Source organism: Tiliqua scincoides, chromosome 1 (assembly GCF_035046505.1).
Source record: "Tiliqua scincoides isolate rTilSci1 chromosome 1, rTilSci1.hap2, whole genome shotgun sequence".
NCBI lineage: Eukaryota > Metazoa > Chordata > Lepidosauria > Squamata > Scincidae > Tiliqua > Tiliqua scincoides.
In genome coordinates, this window is record NC_089821.1 from 284080835 (window position 1) to 284101855 (window position 21021).

The 21021-nt window shown below is 42.9% G+C and overlaps 3 protein-coding genes across 7 annotated transcripts in view; 2 read left to right on the forward strand and 1 right to left on the reverse strand.

Moving 5' to 3' along the window:
• Positions 1–7736, forward strand: part of FLVCR2 (FLVCR choline and putative heme transporter 2) — a 63662-nt gene extending 55926 nt beyond the window's left edge. Inside the window, exon 10 of the mRNA XM_066627384.1 lies at positions 882–7736. Within this exon, the coding sequence (XP_066483481.1) occupies positions 882–944 (63 nt within the window). The 3' untranslated portion in view covers positions 945–7736. The remainder of the gene's footprint in view (positions 1–881) is intronic.
• Positions 4185–16875, reverse strand: ERG28 (ergosterol biosynthesis 28 homolog). Of its 2 annotated transcripts, none has more exons than XM_066627395.1 (5): positions 16755–16875; positions 14892–15034; positions 10648–10738; positions 5045–5163; positions 4185–4760 (listed from the first exon to the last, which is right to left on the reverse strand). In XM_066627395.1, the coding sequence occupies exons 2-5, from the start codon at positions 15022–15024 to the stop codon at positions 4681–4683; spliced, it is 423 nt and encodes a 140-aa protein (XP_066483492.1). In that variant the 5' UTR covers positions 15025–15034; positions 16755–16875; the 3' UTR covers positions 4185–4680. The 2 variants fall into 2 exon arrangements, with proteins under 2 accessions (XP_066483492.1, XP_066483500.1); XM_066627403.1 differs by lacking the exon at positions 16755–16875 and adding an exon at positions 16645–16725.
• Positions 16876–17156: 281 nt separating this feature from the next.
• The window catches only part of TTLL5 (tubulin tyrosine ligase like 5), a 180265-nt gene continuing 176400 nt past the window's right edge, over positions 17157–21021 (forward strand). For all 4 annotated transcript variants that reach the window (XM_066627423.1, XM_066627432.1, XM_066627442.1 and 1 more), the window contains exons 1-2: positions 17157–17246; positions 19306–19469. In XM_066627423.1, coding sequence (XP_066483520.1) covers positions 19393–19469 — 77 coding nt within the window. In that variant the 5' untranslated portion in view covers positions 17157–17246; positions 19306–19392. The remainder of the gene's footprint in view (positions 17247–19305; positions 19470–21021) is intronic.

Below are 21021 nucleotides of genomic sequence, written 5' to 3' on the forward strand. Positions count from 1 at the left end.
ACTTCATTCTCGACAGATCCAACTTGAATTTTTAATATCATGCTTGATTAAAAAGAATGTATCTACACATGGTAATAGTCTGTTTCTTGTTTAACACAAACAATATTATGACAGTTCAGTGCTAACACTGTGTTCAACTCAGAACTGCAAGTTGGATGCAGACCTGACCTGGACACCCCTAATGCAGACATTGCCTTTGATTCAAGGAGGCTGAATAGCATTCCTGTCCTTGATCAGGCAATGAATTTTGAGTGTGTCAAGTTCTGATTAAGGGAGATAAGAGAGAATACCCAGGACTGCCATGACAAATTATAGTGTTGAAGGGTGATTTCTGGAATTCCTGTTCCCATCTCTGAATACATAATGGAAGACCAGTATGCATGTTCATTCGCACTCTTCCTTTTCCCTTGTTTCTGGTTCTTCAAAGCAAGCTCCGCTTTCCCTTTCTGTTTTAGACGCCTGCTTTTCACAGCCAAGGCTGAATCCTTTCTCCCAACTTTAGAACTCCTTTTGCATAGCAGAATAGATCAGGTGGCTCAAGAGAATTCCTGTATTTACTTATTCCTTGCAATGTTTTGAACATGTTTGAACATTCCCCTTCCTGACTTGTATATCACAGGAGCATAAGGCACTAAGCTTCTTGTTTTCTGTTGCAGTCTGTAAGCCAGGGGTGGGCAAACTTTCTAGGGATCCTGACAATTGTATAGAAGAGGGAATTGCAGCAGATGCAGCTTGTCATCTCACAGATGACAAGCTGCACCTGCTGGGATTCTCTCTCCTATACAATTGTTAAAGGTCCAGGATCCCTAAAGTTGAAAGTTTGCCCATCTCTGCTGTAGCACTTGATATTCCTAACTGTGCCCTTTCTTTTTCTCTTTCAGAAAACACTAGGACAAGTGCCTCAGACAACCACCATACCACTATATGAGGAATCAAAACTCTAAAGGATGTGGTGTCAGAGCCAGAAGATTCTATTGCTTCTGCCGCCCTCTTTCTCATCTCTACCTTCTGTACCTCCTGCTACACACACAGTGTGGCACAGCACCCAAGGACAATCCAAGAAGCTGCCTATGTTACTGACCAAAGGAACATGCAGTGTTGGACAGCCCCACTGCTCAGCAGAAAAGGACTGAAACAACTTATTTGTCTTCCTGGTTTTTGCAGCTTCCAAGTAATTGAATCAAATGTTATATCCAACACATTAAGTATGGAACAAGGACTACCATGTATTCATCCTTGTACTTGTCCAGCAGACCTGCAGGATAGGATATGAAATTGATCCAGAGGAATATCCTTACTCCCTAGGGAGAAACAAAAAAACACTGCTCTGTGAGCAGCCCTAAAAGCTCTCAGTTTGCAAGTGGGGGATCTGACCCAACTAATTACAGTATGGGGAAGTTGGCTGAGGCTTTGGCCTCTTCAAAGCTTCCTGTTGGAGTAGTATCTATTTTTGTAACCTTGGCATATTTTCTTTTTTAACTCAATGGAACATAATTTTGAAATGAGAATATTCTATTTTTAACCAAATTGTGATGGTAGTCTAGATATTTTACAGGGTAAATTATTTTTTTAAAGGCTATTTGAGAAGCATGCCTTTTCATTGTAAGCAAAGGCCTGTTATGACAAAAGTATTTTAACTTCAGGTAGCTGTCACAGAAATTCTTTGATCATGTGAGGAAAAAAGTGCAACTGAACTTACAGACAGAAGATGAACTTTGTGTATTTTGGAAGGATTGTGTGACATTTACCACATAGACGCACTGGTTGATGTACGAGAAATTCCCAGGTTAGGAAATGGTGGTTCTCAGAACTAGCAGTTGTGCAATTTGAATTCATTCTGAAGTTCAGAGATCTGTTGAATAGTATCTGATATTTACCAACCATTGCCAATGTGTTGAAAGTGTGGAACTGGATAATCGGCTAGAATGTATAGTAGCACTTTATTTGGAAAAACCATTTTTGTGTGTGGGAAGCTGCCAAAAAGAAACACTAAAGCTGCCTCCAAGCAGCTTTTTCTTGCTCTAGAACAAATCTACAATAAGCAGCCTTTCTATAGCACTTCACAGTTTTACAAAGCACAATTATTCTTATCCACAACTAGCCCCTTAAACTCTCATACACTGAAGAAAACCAGTGAACAGTTCGTTGAATCTGAAGTGGGTAAGTCCCACGTTCAAATATTGACTTGGCAGTGAAGCTTAGAGGGGGAACTTGGTTAGCCATTCTCTCTGAAACTAATTTACCTCACAGGGTTGTTGTGAGGATAAAATGGGAAAAACTTTGAATACTATGTAGCTCAGTGGTTCTCACACTGTGGGTCAGGACTCACAGTGGGTCATGACCCAGGACCCAGTGGGTCATGACCCAATTTTTGGTGGGTCATGGAACAAGCAAAATATAAAAGGCTTCTGAAGGCCTTAAAATGTCACTTCTGGTTTTTCTGTAAAGGCCTTTTCCAGAAGGTCTTCTGAGGGCAGGGGAGGTTGCACGCAGCCTCCCCAGCCCTTAGAACAACCCCCTGGAGGCGACAAGAGCCCAGCTGCTGTAGCCTCTGGAGGGTCCATTTGGGCCCAACCCATGAGTTCGGGAACCAGTGGATAATGAAACCTGCAGGTCCCGAATCTGTGGATATAGCAGGCTCATTGTAGTTTGGTGCTTGCCTTTTGGCGTCCTTGCAGACTTGGAAAGGTAGAAAATGTATAGAAATAAGGTTGACAGCTCTCCAGCAAATCTAGTTTAGATCAGTTGTGGGGTCCCTATCTATGTAAGATGGGCTTTCAGACATCAGATTTGTTTTGAGTTGTGGTCTGAAAAGTACTACTACTGTATAGCATATTCTGTATCTTTTATATTTTAGAAGTAGATTTTGTTCTCTTTTCTTTAGCAACCTTACATTTTGTTGATTTTATTGGCTCTGATAATATTACACCATTATGGATGTAGGGATATATTATGTGATGAGTTTCAACTATAGAGAGATGGAGCAAAGCATTAGGAAAAAATTTCAAATAAGCCTTAAGGTGTTTTCCGTCTTTGATGTTTGTGAGAAAAGCTTAACATGAATCTCTTGGGGATGTACTCAGGTGAGCAACCCTCAGGAAGGCTTGTCCATCCCCTTGTATTTCTCTCCCAAGTCATTGTTCTCAGCATGCCTCCTGACTGGAAGGAGACAAGCCCAGAGCAATAACTCAGGCAAAGATACAACACTTATCATTAGGGCAGGGGCACTGTAGCATCAAGAGCTATTGATCCAGTTGCACTTAGCACACACAGTAGAATTAATCACTGAAGGATGCTTGTAAGGAGGCAAAGTCACAGCAGTGACTCATTCAGGGAGATAATAGTTAGTCTTCTCTGTGGATGGGCCTTTTAAATAGTTAGTTCTTTCTCACAGGAAACAAGTGTGCCCCAGCTCACAGGTAGGTTGTGACTGGACTAGTTACAGGGAGTTTCTTTTTAAAACTCCAAAAGTTAAGACACGACTACCTCCTGAAAGGGTGTGAACTTCACTCCTGCTTGAGCCTCTCCTGCTAAATCATCATGTCTTGTTTACTTTGCTGTCAACAGGTGCCTGCTCTAGTGAGCTCATTAAGTTCAGAGATAACCATAGATGGCAACTGGCTGTGGTGACACCTGATTTTTCCTGTGAATTTCCTTCCATTTTTATAAAGCTATCTCTTGGAAACGGATACATCTAAACTGTGCTAGCTTACTGAGCCAGATGTGTTGGGCTTACATGTGAGGAAGGCATTTTAGGGGGGTACCTGGCCTCTTTATGTAAGAGCAGGGAAACTCCAATCTTTCTGTTGGTTTCTTCCTTCTACATGTCCTCTGCTATGGCCCTAAAGCTAGATCCCTTTTGCAAGCCTTTTCTCCCCATTCTGGGATTAGCCCAGATCCCATCTGCTTGTGGAAAGATTGTTTTTACCTGGATTTGGTGTATTAAAGTGAGACTGAAGGAGAAATTCTGCAACATTAGTAACCAAAGGATCTGGAACCATCGTCCCCCCCAGTCCCCGTCACGAGAAGTTTATCTAAGCTCTAACTCCATTAAAGGGGAAAGAAAAAAATTGTTGCTTTGGAGCTTGGAATGAGGAATTCAAAAGATCATTGCATCTTGTATTAAGTCCAGCAGCGAGACAATCCAACATCTCTTGCTTACCGCAGCAGACAAAAACAGCAACTTTGCAACATTTTTTCTTGTTTATTACAAATCATGCTTATGGACAAATACATAGGCTACAATATGCCACCAAGAAGTTGGCCTGGCTCTCCCTTCCCATAGCACTTTCCAATGGATCTTGGGGAGCACTACATGTCTTCTCTGTTAAATGCCCCACAGATGGGTGGGTGGAAATCTGTTACCTGCCCTTGGCAAGTCTTGCAGAGAGGCCCCCTTTCCACTATCAGAGTGGAGTATGCTGCAAGACTGTGTTCTCCATCAGAGAAACCCACACGCACCTTGCAACTGCTGTTCAGGAATTCTGCTATTGGTCACAGACCAAGTGATACCTGTTCAGATAGAAATCAATTTGAAACAAAAAGGTGACTGACAGAGGTCCAAAAATGATCTGACTGCTTGTAGGATACAGGATGAGGAGAGAAGGTCAAGGAGGCAATATGGATGGATACTTGAAGATGGCCACCAGGCAGATCCAATGTATGTGGGCTCCACAAACTTCAGTTCCGTTTCTTGTTCTGTGATGCTGCTTCCACTTCCAGATACTGCAGCCCAATTAACATACCCAGAATGGAGAAACCTAAGACAGATGGAAAATGAGATGGAAGAAAGAACACTACCTTTAGTGTGAAAGCATTGCCGCCTTTGCTAGATCTGTAAAAGATGCCAGGTTCTTTTGGATGTGGAACATCCAGTTTCAACCCTCTACACAAAATGTCCTGGATGGTCTTAGGCACCTCACCAGCCTGTTGTGAGGCTAAAATGTACTGTTGTGAACTACTTGGGGAAGAATGGGGTGCAAATGTAATAAATAAAACTGGGCACCAAAAAAACGACAGGCAGCTCAAACTGCAATTTACTTACTTGCCACCATTAGGGGTGCCAGGACACCAATTGTAGCAGCTGCTGTGCCATAAACAAACACTTCAGAGAGGAAATGGCCCAGGGCAATGAAGAAGGTCAAAAGTGTGATGTTATAGAGGCTGCCAGAGAGTACAGAAACAGAGAATTACTATGCGCCATAGATAAATGACATGAAGACACACACACGCACACTCTAAAGCTCATATTCTGGACTGACTTCTGCATCTCTTGGAAATAACAGAGAGTAGTCTTTATTGTTCAAAGAGCTGGTTCAGTGCCACTCACAGGGCACAGAGGGTGTGTCAATCTCCAGGCTCATAAATCAGTTCCGCATGTAGCACAGTTTAAATTGGCAAGTATAGCACCAAAGCCCTGTATCAATTGCTCCTCATTGACTAAGGCAGAATGGATAACAATGAATTAGGATTTTTTTAATTTAAAATTTTTTTTAATGTAATGATAAGGTCTCAGTGCATAACTGTTTACTCAGAAGCAAGTCCCACTTAGTTTCATGGGGTTTACTCTCAAGGTGGCATGCATGATTGCAGCCCTAACTGAACCAATGGCCCCCTAATCAGACACATCAATTGTTGCTTTTCTATTTAGAAAAACAAATATGCAGGAAATATATTCTTTGTGAAAGCATAATTATGGCACAGTAAATAATATGTTTATTATGGGCTCAGTGCTGAACCAGGGCTGACATCAGGCATTGGGATTTCAAACCCTGACTTCAGGTTATGTCCTTCTGTGTTACACGGAGATCAGTCATTGTACACAGGTAGAGGTATACATTGTCCTCTTATTTTATGCCTTTGAAATGAGCTCTACTCTGCTTTCAAACTTTGAGCATTTATGAGTATTTACCAACCAAGCATATACATTTTTTATCTCATGAAAGAGCAGCTTTTACTTCTGGAAAGTTTTTTGGGCTTACAGCCTGATCACAAGCATGCTTACCTATAAGTAATTTGCACTGAGCTCAATAGGACTTACTCATGAATGCACTGTTTCAAAATTTTACTGTAGACTTACAGCCCATTCCTATGCATATCTACTCAGAAGTAAATCCTTTTATGTCAATGGGTCTTTCAGGAAAGTGTGGCTAGGATTGGGCTCTTAATCTTCAAGTAAAGAAATTTGTTCACAGCATAATCCTATGCATGACTCCTCAGAAGTAAGTCTTCTGTTCTGTGGGGCTTACTCCCAGGTGCTTATGCATTGGATTGTAGCCTCTGTATCATTGTATAAGTAACTGGAAAGAGAGATCCATTAATTTAACAGTTTCCCTCTCATCTCAAGACAGAGTAGTGCATTACAAAAAACGTGGGTTGTATGAGCAAATCTTTTAGACAGTACAGAGGCTCTATGAATCTATGGGTAGAGAAATAATAGAGAAATGCACTTTTGTATAGTAAATATCTGAATGAAACTGGGAAAATTTTAAAAAGCCTTTTTTTACGTGTGTGATTTAAGTTACTCTACCCTAGGTTACGATAAACTTGCCTCCATTTTCTGATATTGTTTGTGTGGGAAGCTATTTTTTGTGCTCCTGAAATATACACCCAACATTACACAACCTAGGCCCAACCCTATCCAAATTTCTAGCATTGGTGCAGCCACAACTTAGCCCTGAGGTAAGGGAACAAATGCTCCCCCCCAAGCAGGATGCAGCACGTACCCCATTGGCATGGCTGCATCAGCGCTGAAAAGTTGGATAAGTATGGGTCCTCATTTTTACAGTAAAAAATGACCTTGACAGTGACACCTAATCCCTCTAACGAGGGATAAAATATTTGACAGAAAAGGAGGTGGGAAGAGGATTCACACTTCTTTCATCCATTCATTTGGCTGTTATATAAGTTACCTACTTAAAGCCTTTGAGATGCTTAAAGAACCCCATCAAATCTATTTATCTTGACTTAGGATTTATATTTAATTTTAAAGCATCTACAGATTCATTTTGAAGATTTATATCCAACCCTTTAACCAAATGATCCCTGAGATGGCTTACAACAGATTACAATGCAGAAACCAAGAGATGCTCTACAAACATAAGTAAATGCCACAAGGCCCTGCCTTCAAGCTTACAATCTCTTAAAAAAGGAGAAAAAAAAACTTTTTTATGGGCTCTAAGTCTATATATTAGAGTTACCAATTTCCCCTGCAGAGCTCTGGGGAAGCAAATGGATTTATTTTCAAATGTCCTTTAAGAATGCAGCTCACCTTTGAAGAGTGACAGTACAAATAACTCCTTCTCAGCATGCAGTTCCTTGCCACTCTGGGTAATGGAGATGAAGCTGCCAACTTCAGTGATAAAAATAAGCTTTTTGTGGCTTTTCACACATTATTCCTGTTGAGCCAGCAGAGCCGAGGAAGGATGAACTGGCTGATGTGTCTGGAATAGAATCCTGAGCTAAGCTCCAATTGGTTGTGCCTTTGCAAACGCACAGAGGGTAATGGGGACAACAAAGTGTCCTGAAGCTGTGAGAATACTACTAATGAGCAAGACAGAAATGGCTAAATCTTCCTTAACTATGTTGGTAGCATTGCCAACTAAAAATTGTAAGCCATGAACTGGAATTGTGATGGTTAATTTGTCCTTTGAAGGCTACATTTCTTCCTTTGTAAATATGTACAAATTAAACTTGTACTTTTCAATGTTTGACTTCAGGAAAAGGTATTAAATAAAAAACCCTATGTATAATATATGAGGGGGGGGGGAAACCAGGGCAATTGTGTATTGTTCTTTGCTTCTCTTTGACTTCAAATTCCAAAGTCAAAGAAGCCTAGAGCCTGCAGCTGAAACTATGTGAATAGCATACATTTGTGTACAATTGCTTTATTTTATCTGAATGGTTTCTTATAGCAAGTACAATAAGTCTAGGGTAGTGGAAAGCAAGAAAGATGGGAAAAATAGTCTGGGAAGAGAATAGGAACAAGGAGGCTGTAGCCCTAGCAGGACTCAAGGATTTATGTTGTTCCTAAACACTGGAGTCCTTACTTAGCACTTGTACAGCAGAGACTGCTGCCATTGTACTTTGCAAAGAACAAATTCTATATCGGAATCCAGATTTCAGCACCTCAGATTGTAGCTATGCAGCACATACTCTGATGTTCATTGATAAGATGTCACAGGAAGATAACACAGCCTTAACAGTACAAATGAATATGAAGGGATTGGCTAGACTAGAGGAGAGAGGGGAATACAAGCAAGTCCTGCTCAGTGCTGGGACTGGTCACAAAAGAAGATTCACAACAAGCTGTTTCAAAGAGAAGAAAAGCCAGTCTTTTAAGCATCCTTATTCCTAAGTAAGTATCACTGATTTTAGACAACTGTCTGGTAAGCAGGCAAAAAGTGGCAGCTTTGGTGTTACTCTCCTTGGCATCTGATAGCAGAGGAGGAAGGCTACCAGGCAGCTGGGGAAGGAGGCAAAACTAGCAACACATGAATAAAGGTGAGAACTTGATGGAGGAAGGTGAAGGTTTTTGCAAGGAGGGAAATAGCTTTAAGAAATAGCAAGAAAAGGAGAAGACAATCCAAAAATCTGTTTCTGGTGAAAACTTTGATGGATATTGGTCAACTGATTGGTTAACTAACTGATCAAATATTGTCACATAATGGTTAAGTATTTTTAAAGCATGGATTTTATAAGAGAAACAATAATATGGAAGCATAACTTTGATTTCATTAGGATTGCAAGCCCCATGTATGGGGAAATGCCTGATGAAATGAGACTAATGCTAGCAAAAGTTAACAGCTTCCTGTTTAATGTTAGATCTAGTTTTGGCAGGCTGCTGGCAGCCTGCTTTCATTGCACTATAAGCTTGAATGCTTATAGCAACTTGTCTAAAGTAAGAAACACTTCCCGGTAAGCTTTTAAAGAACATTAATGGGCACACCGGGAGACGGGGGCTCTAGATCAGTAGATTATTGAAACAGCGGATATGGGATCTGCGGATATGGTGGCCTGCCTGTATTGTCAAATATCCCATGAAGCTGATGATGCTTGAAGAATTGGCCTCTTGCCTGTTTAGCATAAGTACATTTGAAAACCAATGTTTTTTAATGTTTGCTGTTACTTTATTTCTATTAAAACTTCTTTTTTGTAAACAGTTTGCAACTATATAGTAGCGCTGGTTCCACATAAAAGCCAAATGACTATACCAGTGTTTCTCAAACTGTGGGTTGGGACCCACTAGGTGGGTCACGAGCCAATTTCAAGTGGGTCCCCATTCATTTCAATATTTTATTTTAATATATTAGTTTTGAGGCTGCCATGGTATATGACTGCATCTGGGGAAATGTTACAGCTCTGCACTTTGAACAGGCTACTATGTATATGCTTTTAACAAAGATAGACAATGGGACTTACTCCAGGGTAAGTGTGGGCAGGATTGCAGCCTAGGATTGTTAAAAATTTTCCTGCTTGATGTCATCACTTCTGGTCATAAGATCACTTCTGGTGGGTCCTGACAGATTCTCATTCTAAAAAAGTGGGTCCTGGTGCTAAACATCTGAGAACCACTGGATTAGACAATTGATGGGTGTACCAACCCTAGTGAAACCAAAGGTGTGCTTCCTTATGAAGACCCAGCTGCCCAAACTTGCTCTTTTTATATATGCCTCCAAACAAGTGTCTGCCCAGAGGCTGAAAGCAATCTTTGAAAGGAGTCATCAACTTTGAAAGTTCTTCCTATTTCTCCATCAACTGTCAATCTTCAGTTAGATGTGTCTATTGTAAGAAGCCTTCTATTCAGAATTTTTTACAGGCAATAGTCTTTTCTACCATCTTGAGCCTACTGCAGATGCTCTTCTGACATGTGACAGGGCACACAGTTTGACCCCCAACATACACCCGATCCTAAGTGGTGCTGGGGCAGTGGGGCCGCATGGCCTCCACAGTATTCAGTGCAGCTTTGGAGCAGGGATATTTTCCCCTTATGCCAAGTAATGCCCCAGCCTGGCCAATGGGGTTACTCAGATCTGCACCTGCTAAACAGCAGCCACAAGCCTGAACTGCCTTGTGTGCTTTACAGCATGATCACAACACCCTCTGCCATGCAGCAGCTGCTGCACTGGCAGACAGCTGGCTTTGGATAATGCTCACAATGTCAGATGACCTCTACTGCTTTAGCCTGGTCAAATGAAAACATCAGTTTGGCCCATTCATGTATGCATTTTCTTGGAAACCATCACCACTGATACAAAATATATAGATGGAGTCAATATACCGTAAATCTTATGAAACAACTATCAATGCAAAACTAATATCTGGCTTACCAGCAACCTAAATTATACCTGAAGAGGAAGTAGTCATCAGGCTACTCTGACAGTATCTTACAAAATAACTCACTATATCTTCAATTGTCCCTCAGTTTGCTGGAAAGCAGTCCCTTCTTCTTGCCTATTCTGCTCAGTGTGAATCACGTATTTAAAAAAAGTTGTTCCTTATTGCAGGACCTACTTGATAAGAGAGTTTATTGTTATTGTTTAGGAAAAACAGTTGACTGCAGAGGGAATAAGGGAATAGGAAAGAGTTATGGTGTTATTGCTGGGGAGTAGGGCATTGCCCCCTTTCAATGCTTTTTTTTTTACATACGTCTTGTTTCGGATATCAATGGCACAGTAGCAGCGAATCACAGATGACAGCAGGGTCCAGATGCCAAAGGTTCGAGCCTGGAGGCCATTTACTGTGCAGAGAAAATAAATACGAAATTAGAGCACCTTCTTTTCTGACCTCTTCCCACTCCATACAGGATTAAGCAAAGGTACAGATAGGACATGAAGTTTACAAGAGTCTGTTGCATTGTCTGTTTTCAGTCTGTTGGTGGGCATGTAGATCACTTCAGTGGCTCCTGTACAGGGCAGCCTGAAGGGGCTGCCAAGTCATTTGGGATACAGTAATTCTATTTACACTATTGTTGCTTTCTTCCCTAACTGACTGGTGAAGCAGGAACTTACCTTTGAGCCAGTTCATTGGACTGTGAAACCCACTTGGTTTCCCTGAGCAAAAGATTCCAGGGATTCAAGTGAGCCCATGTGTGTTGATGTGGCGGAAGCCTTGGTGCACTAGTGTCCCCCCCTTGCCTAATCTGTCTCTATGACAGAACCAAAATGTATAGACTGGAGAAAAACACTGGGAGTAAAAGCTCAATCATCACAGTGAGTAATTGATTCAACCAAAAAACTGGGTTAAAACCTGCAGGATATAAAAAGCAGGATCATGCATCCTGCTTTGGACATTTACCTGACCTCTCATCCAGTGTGTTAGAGATGCAACTGACTGGTTATGTATAGGTGTAAGGACCAAAACCCTGGACTAGTACTTCAGTTAGGGAAAGTACTCAGCAAGCCCTATCAATGTTTTTGATTTTGAGCTTGTCTGTTAACCCCCATGCCAGCCCTTTGTTTAAACCCACCCACCCTAACCCTCCTTTGCAACCTTCTTCTAATGTCTTGCATTTGCCTTTCTACTTCACACCTTGTAATTCTGGTGCTTTAATAAAAACTTTTATTGTTACTATTTTAACCTGTCTGTTCTCAGTTCACTCATGAAGGAGGTGGTTGCCCCATCTCCCCAGACTGTCACCCTTCCCTACTAGTCAGCTTTTCAGAGGGCTCCCCATTTTTCTGGAAGGGTGATTTCTCCAATGCACCCCTTTATGTTTGGTTTTCCCTCGGCTTGGGTGGCAACAGCGATCTACCATCTCAGTTAAACCAGTTTTGGAATAAGATTGGTTTGAAGTGGGTGCTGGCTGGTAAATGTTGTGCCTTGCACCTATCCATCTAACTACTACAAGTGCCAAGACCAAACCAGCAAGATATCAAATTGGAAGTATGGAGAAGAGCAGGAGGCTCAGTGATATAACATGTCCTCTGCATGCAGAATCTCTGGCATAGAGCTAGGAAACAGTCCTGTCTAATAGCCCAATCCTATGCATGTCTACTCAGAAGTAAGTCCCATTATGGTCAATAGGGCTTACTTCCAGGTAAATGTGCATAGGATTGTAGCCTAAAACCCTGGACAGCCACTGCCTGTTACTGTACATAGTTCTGGCCAAGACAGACCAATGGTCAGACAGTATAAGGCACCCTGATGTAAGGGAGAAGAGCTTTAAAAAAATTTAGGAGATGCATGCTTTGGCACTGGGATGACTGAACAACCTCTGAAGGAAAAACAAATAAGAAAACTTGGTGGAGTACAACAGTGGATTCAAAATGGTTTGAGAGAGATCTGCAATATACCTGGCAATGATGTCACAGGTACTGTTCAACAGTTACCTATGACACTATTTCAAGGTCTATACACATAGGAAAGTACCCATGATATCTACACTTGCTGGTATAAGAATGACAGTTTATCAACAATCCTGGTAAATAGCTTGAATGATAGTAAATAGCAATTATGTGAAATGGGAATTCGTACTAAGGTGATGTCATCTGGGTTCAATAACCACTGCACAGTCTCTGAGATTAAGCTTCTGATATGGTAGAATTTCTCTGACTCTTCTTGGTCAGTACAGTTATTCCCACAGTGTGTGACATTATATTTCTTAGAGGGAGGAAATGCAGGTGACTGGATGTTTCTGGAATAGTTAGAGACAATGTATCCATCTTAAAGAATATGAGCCATGGAAAAGATCAGGGTTTGGTTCCAGTAAGGAAGAAACTGCAAGCACTTATGCACGGGAAGGATACAGTGGATAGAGAGACGCTCTTTTCCCTCTCACATAACACCAGAACCAAGGGACATCTACTAAAATTGAGTGTTGGGAGTGTTAGGACAAAAGAAAATTCTTTACTCACAGTGTAGTTGGTCTGTGGAACTCCTGGCCACAGGATGTGGTGATGGCATCTGGCCTAGATGCCTTTAAAAGGGAATTGGACAAATTTCTGGAGGAAAAATCCATTATGGCAGTGGTTCTCGAACTTTTGTGGCCCACAGCTCCCCATTACAACACCTCACCTCAGTAACCCCCAAAATGGGGATGAAGGTGTTATAATTATACACTAGAAACAAAAAAACAGCTGCCAGCACTCTGGGATTGCAGCCTCAACCACACTTTCCTGAGAGTAAGCCCCACTGAACAAAATAGGACTTACTTCTGAGCTGACCTGGTTAGGATTGTGCCCCGAGTTTGTTAGCAGCACACCTGGAGAGTTTTGGAAAGGGGGGGGAGTGATGAATTTGCTGGGGGAGGGGAAGACTTTGTTTTGTGTGTATCTGCTAATTGCATACTGATGCAAACTGAGACCCAGAGACTGTTTGGCTGCAATCCTAACCTCAATTTCCTGGGAGTAAGTCCCATTGAACACAATAGGACTTACTTCTGAGTAGACCTAGCTAGGATTGTGCCTTTTTTCTTACAATAGCAGCCAACTTGGGAAGTACCCCCCCCCCAAGGAGGCAGGAGGAAAAAGTGGGATGGTTGAAAAGGAATTGATATTTTTATTTTTTAACCAATTTTTGGAGACAAAACCATCAAGAGTAACTTTTCTTTTTTGAAGGGGGAGGAAAGAGAGAAAGGTGAGGATCCTTGGTTAAGCTGACACAGACCCCAAGCCTATGTAGGTCTACTGAGAAGTAAGTCCCATTTCAGTCAATGGGGCTTACTCCCAGGAAAGTGTGGAAAGGATTGCAGCCACAAAAAGCAAAATTACAACTCACCCCAAAGTAGATGGGGGCCTGCTCACACACATACACCCCAACATGCAGATGCCACCCCTATTCCCCCCAGGCAAAACGGAGGAATGCAGGCTGGGGCATTTGGACACTAAGAGCAGGCTGGGCTTTCTCCTTCCCAAGCAGAGGAAAGTGCTGCGCTGCCTGTACTTACTCTTCCCTCCCAGTCTGATGCCTGCCAGGAGCAAATCCTGTGCTGATGAGATGCAGCACTGCTGCCCAGCCAGCCTTCTCTCCCACCTCCCCCCACCATGTTTCACATGCCCTCCCCACCTCGTTCACAGCTGCAGAAAAGCAGAAAGTCAGCAGGCAGAGCAGAGCAGGCCACCTCTCTCCTCCAGTTGCCTCATGACACCCCTGGAGGCTAACCAAGCCTCCGTAGGGAGCCAGGATGCACAGACTGAATACCTCAGCATTACAGGTTACAAGACATGAGGTGTATGTGCAACCTCCTGATTTTAGAAATGGGCTATGTCAGAATGCCAGATGCAAGGAAGGGCACCAGGATGCAGGTCTCTTGTCTTGTGTGCTCCCTGGGGCATTTGGTGGGCAGCTGTGAGATCCAGGAAGCTGGACTAGATAGGCCTATGGCCTGATCCAGTGGGGCTGTTCTTATGTTCTTAAGCATTTAGATACAGCTGAAGATCTTCTCCCTTGGTACACAGTGCCAGCTTCTGCAGTTCTGACAGGAAGAGCTATTGGGGGGGGGGGGGAGAACTGTCAGAGCCTGGCTTAATTCATGATCTAAGGCTAAAGGCAGGAGGCTAAAGGGAGAATAAAGGCTGTCTAACGTATTATAAATACATACATTGATTTCACCACAGGTACATGTTCAGCTGAAATAGGCCCCTGCTCTCCACCATGCTCAAAATGGCAAAATAAATATAGGCACCTGCCTCACACATTACTAGGTAAGCCACAGGTACACTTGGATGGTGTTCCAGCTAAATCTGTAGCCTGTGAAGGGACTGACCCTGTTGAAAAAGAGATAATGCTGGCTGCCTTCAGGTGCTTCAACAAGCAGAGGGAAGGCAAAAAGATATCAATAAAGCGAAGATAACTTTTAAGATTTCAATCAACATTGCTAGAGCTCAAGCAAGATACATAGCCCAGGGTTAACATTTCTATGTCTCCTGGAGTTCAAAGTTGGAACGTCTTACCGAGGCTTGGTTTGCCTGTGTATAGTTTCTCAGAGAGGAAGCTGTGGTCTCTGAAGCTTTGCACAGTGTTCCCCATGGCAATGATAGACACCATAACTAGCCAGCTACGAAGTACATTCAGAAAACGGCTCATCTTGCAAATGCTAATAGAAATAAAATCAGAGTCCAGAATTCATAATACACCCCCACGTATCATCATTCATAACCATCCCCCATGCAATCATTTCTCCTAAATCACAGACAGTTTGCTTTAAAGATCACCTTAGCCCTACATCAGTGGGATGAACTAAGGGTGACCAGAAGTCCTCTTTTTCTAGGACATGTCCTCTTTTTAGCCTCATGTCCTGGAAAAGAATGTAAATGTCCTCCTTTTCCTTGTGAGCAGGCCCCTGCAAGCAGCACATAGCCTTCCCGTAACAAACAAATTGTTTGTAATAAATTATATGTAATATAGTTTTAAATTTAATAATAAGTAATATAGTTTTAAATTGACCACATGAAATCAATATAGGATTGTTTTTAGCTTTTATTTTGTCTTGTCCTACATTTTTTCTTGGTTGTCCTACATTTTGGGGTCCCTTGCCCTCTTTTGCAGTTATGACATCTGGGTGAACTGGCTAGAATGTTGAATCAGGAAGCTGCGGATTCACAGTTCTATTCAGTAAGGAGGCTCACATTGGGTGACCTTGGGTCAATCACTCTCCCTCAGCCTAACTGACCTTACTGGATTGTTGTGAGAATAAAATGAGGCTAGGGGTTTGGGTAGGTCATGTATGCTGTCCTAAACCCCTTGGAAGAAGGGCAGGAGAAAAATGTTAATAACTTGTGATCCAGCATTCCAGAATGAAGACAAGGGTGGTCATTTAACACTCCTCATCCACAAGGGTTATTGGCATAACTGACTTTTTTTCCCCAGAGGTATTCAGTAGTACAGGGGTAGACAAACTTTCAACTTTAGGGATCCTGGACCTTGTGTAGGAGAGAGAGATGACAATCTGTGAGATGACAAGCTGCACCTGCTGAAATTTTCTCTTCTGTATTGTTGTTGGCAACCTTCAGTCTTGAAAGACTATGGTATCGCGCTCTGAATGGTGGTTCTGGAATAGCGTCTAGTGTGGCTGAAAAGGCCGATTCGGGAGTGACAATCCCTTCCACACTGGGAGCAAGTGCAGTCTGTCCCTGGTCTGTCTCCCTGTATAATTGTTAAAGATCCAGGATCCCTAAAGTTGAAAGTTTGCCTACTCGTATAGTAAATTGTCCTACTAAATTTACTACTAATTTACTACTAGTAGTTAATTTACAATTGCAATCCAGAATTGCAATCTAATTTACTACTAGTTACTAAACGTTTACTATTAAATTTACTAACTTACTAGTAGTAGTAAATGTACAATTGCAATCCAGAATTGCATACTACTAGTTACTGTTTAGTACTAATTCTGAATTGCAATTATAAATTTACTACTAGTAGTAAGTTAGTAGTAAATTTAGCAGTACAATTTACAATAGGGGTGGGCAAATTTTATGTAGTAAATTTAGTAGTAAACAGTTAGTAGTTTACTACTGGTAGTAAACAGTGGTTTACTACTAGTAGTAAACAGTAGTAACTAGTAGCAAATTAGACTGCAATTCTGGGGGTACAGTACTTGGTTGGGGAATGAGCCACACTGAACTCCTTACTACCAAGTAACTGTATAGCATTGGCTGAGCATGAGGAATGCTCTGGGACCAAGAGGCTGCCTGCAGTACTCACCCTGGTGTTATCTCTCCCTGTCCAACTTCCTTCCTCCCAGTCAGCCCCCTGTTCTTTGTCTCCAGGTACCTGCCATCGCCATCCCCCCGTCACTAGACGCATTGCCCTACCTGTTCCTCAGCCACAGCAGCTTCTTATTCGGCGTTCAGTCAGAGCCACGACAGCCCCGCCTCCTCGCCTTCCGCGATGCGATTGGCCCGCTGTCAGGTTTCGCCCCGCCTCCTGAACGGTCCCTACCGCCTATCGCCAGCCTCCTCCTCCGCACCACACGGATGGATGAGCGACTGAGCCAATCGGATTCTTCTAACCCAGCTGAGGCATTGTGACGCAGCGTTCGAACGGCCGGTAAGCGGGATCTATCCTCCCCTCGCCCCTCTAGAGAGGTTTGAGGACGCCATCTTAGAAGAGGCAAACACCCCACCAAGCTGTTGTGCGCAGGCGCACGAGGGAGGGCGCGCACCGAGCAGCGAGCGGGGAACCGGCGCATGCGCAGAGTTGTCTTTGCGTGAGGGAGGGGACGGTTGCTTGTTGGTTGTTGTAGTAACAGGAGAAGCACCGGCGGGAGCTGCGGCGACTGGGCCTCGAGGGAGATGAAGCAGCAGGTATGTGGGCTGCTTGGGCAGAGGCGCCCGGGCGTGTCAGCCGGCCAGTGCTGGTGCCGTGCTTTGCTCTGCCCCCCCCGATCTGCCAAGCCCCCTGGGAAGCACGAAGGGGAAGGGCCCAGGGAAGGGCTGAGCAGTGGAGCCGGCGGAGCTCCAGGGACGCTTGCCGCGTGCGGAGAGAGCAGACCTCAGTCGTAGGTGTGGAGTCCCGGTATAGTCAGTGGGGCCTGCTCCCAGGTAAGTGTGGCTAGGCGGGTAGCCTGATAACTCCTGTACGTGACTACTCAGAAGTAAGTCCTATCATAGTCAGTGGAGCCTGCTCCAGGTAAGTGTGGGTAGGACTGTAGCCTGAGAGTCCCCTCCTAGGCATGTCTACTCAGAAGTAAGTCCCATCTTAGTCAGTGGGGCTTACTGCTAGGTAAGTGTGGATAGGTTTGTGGTGTTTATTACTCACAGCGCAATTGTTTTTTTGTTTTTAGTGATTGGTGATTCAAGCTGTCTTCCTGCCATAGAGAGCTGTTGTGAGAGGACAGTAGTCAGTCTTTTGGGGGAGGAGGGAACCCACTCATGTAATTGTGGGTATTAGGACCAACTGAAAAAGTTTCAGAGGAGGAACTGAACTCAATTAAGCTGTTTCTGCCCAATGCTGCATATACACAACAGGGAGCAAAGGTGTACGCCTGTTGGCTGGACAAAAATTGGTTAAATGACACTGAAATGAGCTCTTGACATCTGGCAGATATAGGTACTGTACAAGGAATCATTATTTTAATTCATTGTGGGGTTGAGCCAGTTGACCTTTAAGGTCCCAGCTCTAAGGATTTGATGAACGTGACCATAAAAGTTTCCGGGCCTATTCAGATGAATGATGCTTCATGTAGTCTGTTTTCATGTAGCTGGTGAATTATTATGTAGTACCTTAACTAAGGGCTAATTTGACAACTGAGTTATGGTTGGATTATATATTTAGATCTCACTAGGCGATATTGGGGCAGATGTGTGTTTCAGAACATAGGTCACTTCTGAACATGCATGCTGTGCGGGTGCGCAATCTCCTGCAGGTAACAAAAGTGGACAGAAGGAGGTTCTGAGGGGGATTGCAGGGTCAGTACAGGTAGCCTCTCTCCTCCAGGTGAACTGTACTGTCACGTATCTCACTGCCAGTTGAATGGAGACATTGCTTCTCTTTCTGCAGGAACCTTCGCTTCAAATGTAATCTTAAATGCACTATCAAAGGTCATCTGTTGGAATCCATTACTATTTGTACCTTACCCTTTCTTTGAGAAATTTTCAAATACTGTACTGTGGCACACTGGTGTGCTGTGGATGGTCTGAAGGTGAGCTGTGTGAGTTTGAGGGAGGATCATTTGTTATTAGGGCCACTGGGGGATGCAAGGCCCTGCTGTCAGTGCAGTGTGCTTTGTCAATTGTCAAAAAACTGATGGTGTGCCTTGACAATTTTAGTTCCTTGTCAGTGTGCTGTGAGATGACAAATGTTGAAAATTGCTGAGGTACTGGATCATTTCACCCATGTAAAAACTTTGTGAGGTATTAAGTGACAGTGAATAAAGGTCTAATCCTATCTAACTGTCCAGCACAGATGTAGCTGCAGTGCAGCTGTGAGGTGATTCTTCTCCCCCCCCCCCAACTGCAGAATACAGCATATACCCCATTGGCATGGCTGCATCAAACCTGGAAATTTGGGTAAGATTGAGCCCCAAGACACTTGACATCATCGTGGAGTAAGAATTTGCACTTCAGTTTTCTACACCCGAACCAGATCTGTGGAGTTGATACACAAAACATCTGACACCAATTCCACCCATTATTGCTTCTGACTCCACAGCCCTGAGCTGCACCCAGCATTCTAGCCCAGTACTGCACTGGCGTTCTTGATTAAATGGGAAGCATATCTGGGTCACTGTATGTCTCTAATTTAGGGCACAATCCTAATCAGGTCTACTCAGAAGTAAGTCCTATTTTGTTCAATGGGGTTACTCTCAGGAAAGTGTGGTTAGGATTGCAGCCTAATTTAGTGTGCTAAATTGTGTTTTTGTAGAAAACTGCATTGGCTAGATCTGTTGATTCCGCTGTGAAGGGTTTGAGAGGTCACCGTTTCAGGGCTGTATGAAAACGTCCACAGGAAATGCCAGTTGGGATGGCTCGGGACTTGGAAGAAACAAGTTCATCATCAGAGGAAGAGGAAGAGGTGGAAGGACCAGAGTAAGTCAAAGCATTGTTGTGTTATGACAAATATTGCTTTTCAGCAATAAAGTTTGCATAGCAGTTTACAAAGCAAAATAATTGATGCATGTATATTGTATGCTGAAATTGTGCCTCTTGCTGCTCATTGTGCAAGCCTGCAGGATTGTCCTGTGTTTAAAGCAGATGAAGACTTTGAGTTATATGTTGTATAGTCTTCTGTATGGGTACCTGTGGAATGTATGAAAAGCCATTTTTTCTCTACAATTGTGGAAGTTAAAGAGTGTGACCCTTGTCTTTTGCCATCATCAGACATCTTAGCCACTTCTTTGCCTTTCTTTGCCACTGGCCCTTCATATACAGTGGATCATTTTCTGCTCCAGAAAGGAGTTAGGAAGGTAAGTAGAAATCCATAGATACTAGTTTGGCTTACTAGCCAGCTTCTCATTGTGCTTGCCCCCAAGTTCTCTGTTGCGCACAGAGAGCTCAGGAAGAAACAAACTCTTTTTCTTATTGTCTTGAGGAAGGTAAGAAACAGTGGGATATAGTCCTGCTTTGTTTTCTAAACTGAAGGACTAGTGAGAAGAAACTCTTTTTTTCCCCGCTCTCCCACAATCCTGACCAGACAGTGTTTTTTCTAAACCACAACTTAAGTGTGAACTCAAAGGGAAAATGTGGGTACTGCAGGGCATCTTTCTCACAAACAGGTCATGGGAGGCTTGCTTTTAAGTGGATTTCTGAATGCTTGCAAGTAAATATTTGGGATGTATTGGAGGAAGAGGAGACAGTGGTAGTAGAGATGACAGTACTGGGGTTTTATTCTGTTTCATGCACTATTTTTAGGATCCTGAATCTTCTAAAATTATTGTTACTATCCCTTGGGTGTATGGAAAGGGTAGGATAGAAATTAAGATAAATTGGTATCCAACCGTGTCAGTATAGCAATGGACTTGATCTTGTTCAGCAGCAGTATCTATGTGGACATGAACTGTTCACTTAAAAGCCTTGCCTCCTCCACTGTCTTTTTCTTGATTACTGACATTCAGTGTAATTAGTCATTTTTATGAAAGCCATAATTCTAATTCATTCAATACGTTAGTTTTGCCATTGACTTAAGTGGGGTGTGAACTGTGCTTCAAGACTGAATGCCTTTCCTTTTTGTGGTATCTTTGTGTGTGTGTGTGTGTGTGTGTGTGTGTGTGTGTGTGTTTCCCCCACAACTGTATATTTTCCTCTTTCTGAGTGCAAAATCTTCTGTTATTACTTGTTACTGCTTTTGTAGGTATTTGCTTTTTCTTGAAATGCTACCCGCATCACTGTATGATATGGGATTAGTGCCTCAGCAGTAGGGACTTCCCTGACTCTAATTCCAGGCTTTCTTGTTTTGCTTCAGCCAATATTGAGTTGACTGCAGCACATAGATGATTGGATTATTCTTGGAGCACTGCTAGCTTTCAACGTGTTGGTTATTACATCAGGTAACCAAGGGTCATGCTGAGGATGAGTGCTGCAGTCACTTGGAAACTTGTCTGAGCCTTGGTGTCCTTACTGTAAATCCTTAGGACAGGGCTTA